Source organism: Folsomia candida, unplaced genomic scaffold (genome assembly GCF_002217175.1).
Source record: "Folsomia candida strain VU population unplaced genomic scaffold, ASM221717v1 Fcan01_Sc034, whole genome shotgun sequence".
Lineage (NCBI taxonomy): Eukaryota > Metazoa > Arthropoda > Collembola > Entomobryomorpha > Isotomidae > Folsomia > Folsomia candida.
In genome coordinates this window covers 32,830-45,875 of record NW_019091226.1, presented here as the reverse complement: position 1 = coordinate 45,875, position 13,046 = coordinate 32,830, and the positions used below count along the sequence as shown (strand labels likewise).

Here is a 13,046-nt window from a genome sequence, read left to right as displayed (position 1 = left end):
TAGATATTGTGCCATTAGAAATGACAGTTTTTTCATTCTGGAGTTGGTCTAGTATTGTTTTGTACGTCATTATTGGTTGGCAAACTATTTTAACGGCATGGAGCTCTTTAGGGTCAATTTTTGGACCCATCTTTAAAATTTCGAAATTGAGCTATTTGGTCACGGTGCAGCTTGAACCGAGCTTCCAGAAAAGTTTCGAATATTTGGAATTGGCGCCATTGTTTAACGTATATGGGAAAATTGCTACACGTTCTGTAATCTAGACTAGCCCTCAGTATAACCAGAAAATGAACATATACTTATGACTCTACCGAGATGGCTATAAATTCGCCACCGACTGGTAATAAACTTATCACCAAATTGGTGACCATTGGTGACACCAATGGTGTTAAATTTGTTACTAGTTGTGATAGATTGATAACCAGTTGGTGATACCGCCAACGATATGTTTGCGGTATGTTTACAAATATTACACCCTAAATAAAGTTGTGCAAAATTTACTCAAGGTTGGGCGAAAATTCTGTAACGTTGGTGAAATTTTCACTTTCATACCTATTTCAAATTTTACGCACCTGTCGTGTCATCGCAAATTTTATTAGAGTGTATGTACCTGTACATTTGTAATTAATCACTCATGGCAACGAATCCGAAAAAAATTAGCAATGACATTTTTCAAAGGTATGCACAAACATATTCACGTTGTCTCGAGTGTTTAGTATTCTCATCGCCTGTGAAACCATTGTCGCGGTGTACATATGTACACAAAAAATTATAATTTGATTAATTATGCACACGAATATGTATGTAGGTAAGTATTGTTTTTTAATATGTACATATGTCAAACCATCATTATGTCATAGCAACCACTTAACAAAAAAATACTTTGGTTAATTATGCACACGGATAAGTATGCATGCACAGATTCGAAGAATCTCCTCAGTCTCACCGCAAATACAAATTTTGCCCCACGTTAATCTTCTCTCGTTAAGTACATACTTAGATAATAGACAATTTATTCAACACATATTATTTAATTCGCAATTATCCTACGTTCCTAAAATTTTAAAGATAATAATCCTCCAAATCAATCAATATTTCACGTGTTTAAATAATTACTTAAATAATTATTTTCCAAACAGCATCACTCTTAGAAAACTGGTATTAAATCATTACTGACCAGAGTATTTACATATGACTCTAACCGGCGAGAATTACGGTTTTTCATTACCACGACATTTTTAGTAATGTCGTGGTAATGAAAAACTTACCACTCAGAAACAAACTAGTACCAATCCGGTAAGAAGTTAAATATTACTAAATTAAGATCAGTACGGAGTATCTTAAGTATGGAGACTTGACCAGATTTTTAACAATGCACGAATGTATGTAACATATAAATTCGAACCAAAATACTTACTTTTATCACATTTATGAATTTCAAAAATGCAATTTAAACAACCTCTAATTTTGGTGGTGCTCCTGACCTCGTCCTTTCTCATTTTATCCATTCCTTTCTGGATTTTCGACCTCAATAACGACACTAGCATCGTGCCTCGATGCGATTTGAACCCTTCAGTGGAAAATATAACGGAAGAAGTTAAAAAACGGAACGGGCAAAATTTCACGTATCCCGACCTTTTGCAGTTATACGGAGAAATCACGAAATATTTTGACAATAGGAATTTCTCCGATTATAACGACCTCATCCCGTATATCGTGTACAACTCGACGTTCTACGATCTTATGCAGTTCACTGAGATGATGATTTATTATACGTGCATTAATAACACAAAGGAACAGTTAATGTTCTTGGTGAAAATGGACGAGTTGTATCCGGAATTTTATTCTTACTGGAAAAGCAAGGGGGAAAAATACAATGATCCTAAAGTAAGCATAAGTGAGGTTATGCATGTGTATGCACTCGAAATAAAAGTTGTCTTAAATTTAATCTTGGATAAATTTTACACAACAAAATTTGACTGTCAAATTTTGCACAAGTACAATTGAATTTGAGAATAAAGTTTAAAAATCCCTTAGAAGAATTATTTTAAGGAATTTTAACTAATTTTTATATACATGTATGTATAAATTCCTTCAGAATTTTAGCATATAATTTGAAAATTTTAAAACTTAAACATAGAAAGATAATCTTTTTTCGTTCCCCACCAGAAACCCTTGGAACAAGTCAGGCTGTATTATCAAATCCTCCTCGTCAATTACAGCGTCCAGGTCGTACACTCTACATAAATAAAAGTTGTGGAAAATTTACCCAACGTTGAGAACATAGAAGTTGTCCAACCGTTGTGTAAATTGTAGCCAATTGTTGCCCCCTTTTTTGACCGGTGGGTAAATTGTAGTTATTTTTATTTAGAGTGTATTTGCGATAATGATCGCAACGACATATCTCCTTTTGTGGGAGCGCCACTCCCTTCACGGCTACCTCCAGTTGTGCTACGTCCTTGTGGAAGCCGTCCACAGAACTGGGAGACTTATCTATGTCGCATACTTTGCCAATGATAAAGGTCTCGGAAACCAATATATTTACAGCGCGAAATATTTGACGAGATGTGCCAAATTTGGTAAGAGCAAAATAAATAGCTACATCCATTCCAGCCATTTCGAACAAAATTTCAAACACACTTAGAAATCAAGTATTAAAATTATGTATGCCAAGCTGTCAAAACCAAGCTGTTAAATATTTATTATAATTACTATTACTTTGAAAACAGAGTAAAATTTTTTCTAAAAAATGCAGATACATTTTTCGGGTACATCCACACCTCGAGACAACTATGGCTAACGATTTTGGTGTTCGACTTGTGGAAAACGTTCGGAAGAAGGATTTCTCTCCCAGGAAATAGAAAATTAAAATTTGTCAAATATTTTGGTTTCGCCGTTCTATCGCCAGCGGTATACATCTGTGCCGGATTGATATTACAAGTTTCGGTGTGGTAAGCAAAAATTAGTATGTACCCTTTTAGAAAACTGATATTATGTAAATCATTACTGGCCGGAGTACATATATACATACGTGCACACATGTGTATGTATAGATGTTATCGAAATTTGTAAGGGCATTACCGCTTAGTAATGTTGCGATACTGAAAAATTGACGACTCATAAATCATTCCTGTTAAAAAATTCTTCAAAAATCCTTCAAAGTCATTCAAAACTCATAAGGGAAGGTCCCCGACTGCTTATCGTGTCCAGGGTATCCACTATGTTTTTTAGAATCTACTAGGACCCCAGATGAAGGATTCATTCATATTTCCGTGTAAAACTCATATTTGGCGCCGTGCCGTGGCGCCAAATTCGCCAAATTTGAATGTTTTTATTTTTGAAACCGCCATAACTTTTGAAATCCTTAACAATTTTTGGAAAAAATCATGACAAGGAGTTCAACTTTCGTATTCCATGAAATTTTTTCCAAAATTATCACTTTTAACTTTTCGCAAAATTTCGAAATTTTCTTAGAAATGGGGGTTCGTCTAAAAATTGCGAAAAATATCTCAAAAATTAGAAATTTGTTATTTTTATTTTTTCTCAAAAATTTCGACTTTTGTGTTCATTTTAAGCATAAAAATTTGAAAATCCGGCATAAACTGCAAAAGTTATGAGGGTTTGAAATTGGTCGAAAATGCAAATTTTTAAGTTTGGCGCCACGCCATGGCGCCAAATATGAGTTTTACACGGAAATATGAATGAATCCTGTGGTAAATAATGAACAACGATACAACACGACGGTTGCCAATCGACTGATAATTTATTGTCAACATGCAACATGATTATATAGACATCATGAGTAATAGAATATGTATTAATAAATGTATGAAACTGTTCCTCACGACACTTTCCAAAGTGTCTGACCTAAATAGAAAGGAAGTGCTAAATCCTTCTCCCAAGAATGGGAATGCTAAGAATGAGCTGACACTGTACAAAGGTCCAATAAAGTCGGTGCCATAAACATCCGTTATGAAAGGCTACTTGAAATAGCTAACCTAAATACCTAATATTAGATCATTTTATCCAACACTCTCCCTCATTCGCATTATTGGGAGTCCTCATCTTCTTCAATCTCTTGATTCCTCAGTGGCTTTGGTTTTGTTACCACTTTCACCTTTATCTTCCGGTGGTCCAAGTAGCACTTGGTGAGGATGCACGCCAGGACTATGATGACCACGAGCAGGGTTATGATCAATCCAATCTCCATATGCCAGGTTTCCGAATGGGTCCACGTCTCTCCCTTGCTGAAGACAAAGTGGTTGTTGACCATCGGGTCTTTCATCAGTTCCTGGTAGTCCACGCGCGGCTTGAGATAAGCATTTGTCCTCATCGTGAAGAGTGGGTCTGGGCTGTCCTGGTGTTCGATGTGCACGATGGATCCCGTAAACTCCTGGTTGTTGATCCGAAATCGAGCTCCAATGGGCAGGATGAAGACCTCCTTGGGACACTCTTGCGATAAGTTGTCAATTGTAATGTTGCATCCAAAGCAGTACACATGTAGGGACCCGTGATGTGGCTTGACTTGTATGAAGTCTTCTGCATCTTTCTCTCCTCTCCCTTGACAGTGTTTCACAGAGAAATAGGAATTTTCACTCTTGTTCTTGAACCCCTTCAGGCAGTCTTGCGAGGAGGAAAGAACCAGGTCGTACATGCGGGATGTCTTCAAATTCAGGGCGACTGGACATCCTTCCTTCTTGGAGAGAATAGCATTCTCTGGTCCGTTGTAGGTGATTCTGCATGTCTGGTTCCAGGTTTGTAGCATCAAGTCAAATGCGTCAGCTTCAACCAATTGCAGCGCCTTGTTGACCTTTGGCATGTCCATTTGAATGTACAGGTCTTTCATGTCTTCCCCGAAATAGCATCTCTTTCCTGTTGCGAGTGAAAGTGGACACTCATCTTCTCCGCATGGAAGAGTTATGTTGAAATAGTCCATCATCCCGTTTAGGATTTTCTTATTATTCCAGGCCCGGGTTGCTTCTTTAATAACCTGTTTCCCCATCATCAGCTTCGTAGTTATGTAGGAAATGGTAAAGTAAGTGTTGGGGCCCTTCTCTGTTATTTCGTTCAAATTCTTGTCTAGGACTTCGTGGTCCTTAACCAAAATGTTGAAATCAGTTCGCAATTTTTGCAAGGCAATTTCAGTGAAATTCATCTGCTCCTCCAATTGATTAATGGATTTTTCTTGGAGACTTGAAATTTCTTCCAGATCTGAAATTCTTGCTGCATTGTTTGCTGCCAGCACCACTCCCCCAATGCCAAGTCCAGTCACCACCACAGCGCCAAGAGCAATCAGGGCCACCAGGATGAATCTCTTCGGTCTGTGCTTGCTCATACTGAAGTTATGGAAAGAAGGACACATCTGCTTCATTTCATGGATGAAATAAGTCTCGTACATCTCGTTGCATATTTTCTTTGCAGTCTCCAGTTGTCCTTTCGGTACGATTTCTTCAGTGAGCAGGGTGCATGGGCTGATTAATTTTATCCTTAGGTAGACCGTCTCATATCCAGAAATTACAGGAACAGGGCTTCCTCTCCAGAGAATGGGTTGGGAGTTTTGGATATTCACTCCCTGTGTTACTCCCAAGAGACACATCATCATTGCCCAGGTCCAGAAGAGACTGCCCCCACCTCCCCTTGGTTTTCGGTTGACGGGTTTCAGGCCAATCTTCTCCACCATGTCAGCATGTTTGGACTTTCCCAATGGTTTGGTGAGAATATCCGCCTTCTGGTCTTGTGTGGGAGTGTAGACCACTTCAACTTTCTTTTCTTCCGCCAATTGCCTCGTGTAGTGGTATTTAACATCCACATGCTTTGTTCTTTTATGAAATTCGGGATTGTCCACAAGCCGAATTGCGCTGGTATTGTCCACCATTATTGTTGTTGGCTCCTCTTGTTCTCTTCCAATTTCCTCTGCAAATTTTCGCAACCAGGCGACTTCCTTCGCTCCGGCGCACAGAGCGGTGTATTCCGCCTCTGTGGAGGAAAGGGTGACCACATCTTGCTTTTGGGAACACCAAGTGATAAGCGAGTCGTTCACGAACGTTGCAAACCCAGTGGTGGACTTCCTGTCATTCTTGTCCCCGGCAAAGTCAGAGTCGGTGTAGGCACTGATTACGAACTCAGAATTGCATTCGTATTGAATCCCCAGAGTGCCGGTCCTTCTCAGGTACAGGAGGACATCTTGAGCTGCATCCCAGTGGGTCTTGTCATAGCATGTGTTAAATTGCGATAGCTTCGTCACAGCATACGCGATGTCTGGTCGGGTTACACGGGCCAGGAAGAGAAGTGAGCCGATCAGTTCCTGATATGGGTATGCAGTGTCACAATTTTCAGCTTTCACCAAATCCAAATTCTGCTTCATTGGGACGGACGCAGTCCTGCGCTCGGTTATGTCGTACTTTTCCAGTAGAGCCTCAGTGTACTGGTGTTGGGCTAGTGTCATCGTCCCACCCTCAATGGTGATTTCAATTCCGACGAACACCTCCAAATCTTTTCGTGTGATCTCGAACGCCTTTTTCATGGCGTCCACAACAAACGCAATTGCTAGCTCGCTCTTTGATGTCACAATTCCATCGTCCACGTACAGAACGACGATAACTATGAATCCAAAAATGACACCGATGAACACGCAAGGGTCGCTGTGTGTAGGAAACAACCCAATGCTTTTCAGGAAATCTGAGAAGGTCCTATTCCAGCATCGTGAGCTTTGCTTCAATCCATACAGGCTCTTGAGAAGTAGACACACCAGATCATCCCCGTCTATTTCGAATCCCTCTGGCTGCGACATGAAAATCTCTTCATCAAGGACGCCATTTAAGTACGCTGTCTTCACGTCGAATTGTTTGTATTTCCACCCATCTGCTGCTGTGAAAGCCAGAATGAAACGGATGGATTCAAAACGAGCCACCGTTGAGAAAGTTTCCTGGTAGTCAACCCCAAACTGCTGTCGGTATCCGCGCACGACGAGACGAGCCTTGAATCGTTCAATCTCGCCATTCATATTTTTCTTGATACTGAAGACCCACTTTGGTTCCAGAACTTTGGCGTGACGAGGTCTCGGTACGTATTTCCAAGTACGATTCCCCTCCAGGCTGCGCATCTCCGTTTTCATCGCTTCCATCCATTTTTCTCCCTCAGGCTGAGAAATAGCATCTTCATAATTCCTTGGAATTGTAGGAGATGAAGCCACGAACGATTGGTACTTTTTAGGAGGTTTGATCATGTCCTTTGACCTCAGTTTCCTGGAGGGGATCTCAATCTTCTTCTTGTCTGGGTCGTACTCATAGTTCCCCTCTGGAGTTTCGACCAGAATTGTCGTCTCCCCCTCATCATCTGCATCCATGAAAACCTCTTCCTCATCTGGTTTTGTGGTATGAGATGAAGTGGACTGGGATGATGCATCATGAATCTTCTCTTGCTGCTCCTCCTGCTGTTGCTGCTGCTCATTTTCATGTTTCGCATCATCCTCCTCTACCTCGTAACTGGTTCGGACTCCTCCGTCCTCAAGGAAGGATACATTCCTGGCTGGAACAACTTTCCTTTTCTCCGGAATGTAGACTTTAAATTTGCGTCCGAAGGTCCCATACCCCACTAGCTTGCCTATTCTTGCCTTCGGATCCGACGGGTCTCTGTCCTCCTCCGGAATTTGGGCGTAAGCTGTGCATCCAAATGTACGGACATGGCTCAGGTCTGGAGGCCACCCAAAAACTTGCTCAAAGGGTGTGCAGTTGGGTGAGTTCCGGTTTGGGAGACGGTTGAGTATGTACACGGCGAACCCCACGGCTTCCTCCCACATGCCCGGAGACTGTCCTGCCTTTATGATCATCGTTTTGCTTGCTTCCTTCACGGTCCTCATGTCCCGTTCAATTAGCCCATTGGTCTCGGGACAGCGAGGTGCGGATGTTTGATGCAGGATTCCTTGGTCACGGAAATAATCTTGCAATTCTCTGCACATAAATTCTCCCCCATTGTCGGATTTGAAAATCTTAATGTTCTTGCTGGTCTGGTTTTTGAACATTTTCAAAAAGTTGATGATGTTGGCAGCAGCATCACTCTTCTTTTTCAAGAAACACACCTGCCGGAAACCGGTCTTCTCATCCTTGAGGAGAAGAAAGTAATTTGACCCCTGTAGAGACGTGGTGGAGTCCTTGCCCGACAGATCGGCGTGGATAACATCCCCCGGCTGCAGGTTCTTATTCTTCTCCCTCTCTGGAAAAGGCTGTCGTGTCTCTTTCCCCAGATGACAATCCGAGCAGTGAAAGTCCGACGCAAGATCTTCCATCTTGATCCCCTCAACTGCCCCAACTTTCACTGCATTTTTGATGTAGCCCATATTGACATGGGCCAATCGCTCATGCCACAATTTCGTCTTGTTGATGGTGGCTGAGTATGCAGAGTTTTTCGGGACGCGGAAACCCATTACATAATTTCCATTTAGCCACCAAGCTTGAGGTCCTTGTTGCCCCTTGAAATAGTAAGTGGTCTTCCCGTTTTCTTTCACGATTTTGAACCCCTTCTGGTCCATGATCCCCTCGCTAAAGAGGTTCACGGCACCAGGAATATAGTGGGCGTTGTGGATAGATATGGGATACCACTCCCCCTGCACCCAAGCTTCCACTTGTACGGTCCCCTTCCCCAGTGCCCGGATGGAGGAGTTGTCCGTGATGCTGACAGGAATGGGATTCTTGAACTCTTTGTAGTCCGTCAGCCAATCCTTTCTTCCAGTGATATGGAACGAGGCCCCGCTGTCACTAATCCATCGGGTGCTCCCCTCTTCCATCTCATGCCCCCCCAGGAACGCTTGGCAATCCCCAGGACCCTCATTCTGCTTTTTGTTGTTTTTACGGTTCTGCTTGCGGTTGGAGTTGTTGTTATTGTTGTTGTTGTTGCACTTAGCCTCATCACCCTCTTCCCTTTTGGGTTTACGGCATTCCCTCGCCCAATGTCCCTCTATACCGCAGTTCCGGCACGCCCCTTCTCGTTTCTTCTTCTGGGGTTGCTGCTGTTGTTGCTGCTGGTTGGATTTTCCTTTTTGGAATTTTTTGTTACCATTTTGGGCGTTGAAGGCGATGTTGAACTGCTGCTGCTCCTCCCCGCCTTCACCGTTGGCCTTAAATGACAGTTCCTCATTTTTGATTCTTGCAATGAGATTTGCCATGGTCTGACTTGCGGCGTCAACGCTGCCCCAGGCCCTTTTAAACGCGTGAAACTTCGACTCGGGAAGAGACGATACAGCCTTGATGACCAATGCTTGTGCAGTCACCGGATTCCCCATCTCTTTAAGAGCTCTCGCCAGCTCCTCCAGTTCACCGCAGGCTTCCACCGCAGACCGATCTTCAGAAATCTTAAAATTGTAGAACCTGGTGAGCGTCCGCTGCACGTTCAGAATGCTTGCATCGGAATTTACTTCCGCAATCTTTTCCCAGGTAGTTTTTGCTGAGTCGCATGCATAGATATGCGCCATCTGACCTTGCTCAAGTAGCTGAACAATGAGCGAGCGAGCTCCCACGTCGTTCTCGTCCCACTTGTCCACGTCTGTTTGGTTGCTCCCATCGGTCTTGAGGGTTGGCTTCTTCTTCGTACCATCTATGTACCCCCAAACGCCCCCAGCCTGCAACGCCAAGGTGACCTGTAGCTTCCAAGGCTGGTAGTTATCCCCGTTCAACTTGGGAATATGAGACGTCTCAACTTTCTTCATGATGATGACTCTCTTCCACGCTACCACTCGAATCTTGATTACGTATCTAGTTACACACCACTGCTGCAACTTCACACTGTGTAAACTACTGTGTACTGTGTAAACTGTGTAAGTATGGAGCTGTGTAATTTGACGATTATTATTTCACTACTCGAAGTAAGAATAAACGCGACGTTTTCGCGAAACTTGACGACTTTATCCTTAAACGCGAGTCTGGACAAACCAGTTTTGACGACAACGAGAAGGAGTCTCAGAAGAGTCTCAACTTTCCCGAAAAGTGAGAAGGATTAGCTAAAAGCTTTTACCTGGCTAATGCCCTCTGTTAGAGCATACCCAACCTCTCACTCTGTCTCAAAACGTAAAACTTGAGATAACTCGAAAATCTCAACTTGCCTCTTGTGCGATCGAAAACCACGATTAAGATACCATGTGGTAAATAATGAACAACGATACAACACGACGGTTGCCAATCGACTGATAATTTATTGTCAACATGCAACATGATTATATAGACATCATGAGTAATAGAATATGTATTAATAAATGTATGAAACTGTTCCTCACGACACTTTCCAAAGTGTCTGACCTAAATAGAAAGGAAGTGCTAAATCCTTCTCCCAAGAATGGGAATGCTAAGAATGAGCTGACACTGTACAAAGGTCCAATAAAGTCGGTGCCATAAACATCCGTTATGAAAGGCTACTTGAAATAGCTAACCTAAATACCTAATATTAGATCATTTTATCCAACAAATCCTTCATCTGGGGTCCTAGTAGATTCTAAAAAACATAGTGGGTACCCTGGACACGATAAGCAGTCGGGGACCTTCCCTTGTGAGTATACCGATTTTTAACTGAAGATTTTCATTCATATTCAGTCATTTTCTTTCAAACACATTTTATTTCGCGTCATCAGACTTAATTTCTTACGTCGATCGGAGTTGACCTATGTATATAGAGTAGGATTAAAAACGATATGAGCGAAAAATCCGGCATTTATAATTCCACCCCCACTAAAACTAAAATGCCATTAAAATCCAAATAAAAACCAATGGGTTTTATTCATTAACAACTCATTAAAACCTATTAAAACCCAAAAGACCCACCCAATGGTTTCTTGGTCGGAATACCCTGATTCCTGTTAATTCGTCCATATTTTTATGAATGCTTAAACAGGGGCTACGATTGTTACCACCTTCTTGACCGGAATAAGGTTGCGTTTCAAATTTTGAGAAATACACCTTCTGTATTTTTCTTCGGCTGCAACTTATTTTTCGTCATTTCTTGCTACCGGAAATCTAAGGTGATGCAAAAAGAGGGAGAATTTGCGCAAAGAAACGTGACCAGTCGGACGGACAGCAGCAGCAGGTAATTAATAATTAACTTTACTCTATTTGATATATATGTAAATTCACTATTAGAAATCTGGTATTAATATATGAAGGTACATCATTAACTAAATAAATTTTCGTCTCAATTTTTACTCATACGCGGACATGCTAAAACAGATATTTATTCAAAATTCATTCAAGTTAAAAATGGAAAAAATTCAATTAGGGTAACAATTTTTGGCATTATTCGGGATTTACGTATTTGATTTCTAAAAAAATACTTATTAATTTATCCAAAGTTTAAAATAAATCTTGGTTCATTATTTATATTTTATTCATTCTTATCTCCAGTTCGTTGTATTAGATGGATTTCTAAATACACCCAACCTGCTAAGCATAAAATGAATCACAAATAAAATTATTTATTCATTTGTCATTAATATGAATAAATATTTATTCAGCATTTATTGATTCCAAAATTTTATTCACTCATTATTCATTAATTTTTCAAGTTGTAATGAATGGACACATTTTTCATTCTCTTTTGAATAGATGAATGTGGAAATATGCTTTCTTGACGTGGACGAAACATTGAGGCGGCAATTATGTATATTAGAGCTGAATTGTTATAGAAATAGTTCGAAAATAACAACGGATACTATCCCATTTGATTTCTGTCTAATTTTTACAATATTTTTGCACTTCCCGCTCTGACAGGCTTCGTCTTTACATCAAGCTTCTCCTCGTGGTTTCCGATTTTGCATCCCAATAATCGACGAGATCCTTGATTTAGTTGACATCAGTCCCGGCTCCTCTTATGGTTCAATTATTCTCAACAATGTCTCCATTTGTCACAGCTTTTTCTTATTTTTGGTCCTAATGCGGCACGGACAGACGAAGCTTGGGCTGAAAGAAGTTGTCGTTCTGGAAGAGGGAAAACTGCTAAGAAACGCGGGTAAATTGCTAGCATACATAATTGTATGTATTGTTGGTTGATTGATTGATTGATTGATTCATGCTTTATTCAAGTGTCTAACAAGTTCACAGTAACAAACCATGCTCTTCCACAAGTGACACGTTTTGTTTTAACTTATTATTTTTTTATAGAATTTCTATTTGAGAATGCGTCAACTGGGAAGCTCGCGTTGGTTGCCTTTTATCAATTAAAATGTGGCTGGAACTTACTCAAAATTCGAATTGTTCTTGCCTTGATAAAATTAACAATTATTTGTAGAAACATAACTTGTAAGGGGAGGTTGTGTAGATGTTTTTAACATTTTCAATCCATTACAAAAGCTAGTGCTACATATGTAAATAAATACTTTTTCTTGTAATGGGTTTCGGTGGGGATTGATTAAATAATATCTGCGCCATACATTTGCATAAACACATTGTGCACAATATTTAAATCATATCTCACAATCTTGTCTCCCTTCTTTATGTAATTGCAAATTTGAGTCCAGACCGATTTCCAAGTATTATGCATTCACATTCACCTGAATGAATCATCAAACATTTTTGCCTCAGGTATGTCCATAAATACATATCCATGTTACTTTACATACATATTTATTACCCAATATTAGCAAACATGATTATCAATCAAAGTTTATTTTTTGTCTTGTTTTCCTCCCATAGTTTTTTGCCCGAATAACGATTTCAAAGATTGAATACATAACTCGAGTACCTTTGTGTTTTATGGAACTCGGATCTTTGCAAAACCAAATATTGCCTACGTGCAGAAAGGATGTAGATATGTACCCAATGACGTCCGATTTTGTAATCAACATTTCATTGTTTGCTGCCCTTGCTCCGTAAAAGTGGGTAGTTTCTGCATTGTAAATGCATGCATATGCATATACGACTCACATTCTAATACACACCGAGAACTTTTCCAAGTACTTATGTAAACTTTGCAAAATAACAACGACAAAAAAACACCGGTATGCATGTGCAAACCATTGTAATACTCATTTGTAATGTATATGAAATTTATGTGTGCAAAATATTGGTATA

General features: G+C 40.5%; 1 protein-coding gene across 3 annotated transcripts; it reads left to right on the top strand.

Moving 5' to 3' along the window:
- The first annotated feature begins 952 nt into the window (after positions 1-952).
- LOC118439338 lies at positions 953-12,491 on the top strand. 3 transcript variants are annotated; one of them, XR_004837356.1, is made up of 8 exons: positions 953-1,158; positions 1,276-1,887; positions 2,170-2,229; positions 2,372-2,579; positions 2,756-2,951; positions 10,876-11,067; positions 11,748-11,985; positions 12,138-12,491. XR_004837356.1 is itself a non-coding variant. In XM_035860576.1 (6 exons), exons 1-6 carry the CDS (start codon positions 1,444-1,446, stop codon positions 11,800-11,802), a joined length of 1,155 nt encoding a protein of 384 aa, XP_035716469.1. In that variant the 5' UTR covers positions 953-1,443; the 3' UTR covers positions 11,803-12,126. The 3 variants fall into 3 exon arrangements, 1 of the variants encoding a protein (XP_035716469.1); XR_004837355.1 differs by having other exon boundaries at positions 953-1,887; XM_035860576.1 differs by lacking the exon at positions 12,138-12,491 and having other exon boundaries at positions 953-1,887; positions 11,748-12,126.
- Positions 12,492-13,046: the final 555 nt, after the last annotated feature.

Coding starts and splice junctions, on each gene's coding strand:
- LOC118439338 (XM_035860576.1), top strand. CDS start 1,444: ATGCAATTTAAACAACCTCTAATTTTGGTGGTGCTCCTGACCTCGTCC. Junction 1,888..2,169: donor AAAAATACAATGATCCTAAA/GTAAGCATAAGT, acceptor GTTCCCCACCAG/AAACCCTTGGAACAAGTCAG. Junction 11,068..11,747: donor CGGACGGACAGCAGCAGCAG/GTAATTAATAAT, acceptor CCGCTCTGACAG/GCTTCGTCTTTACATCAAGC.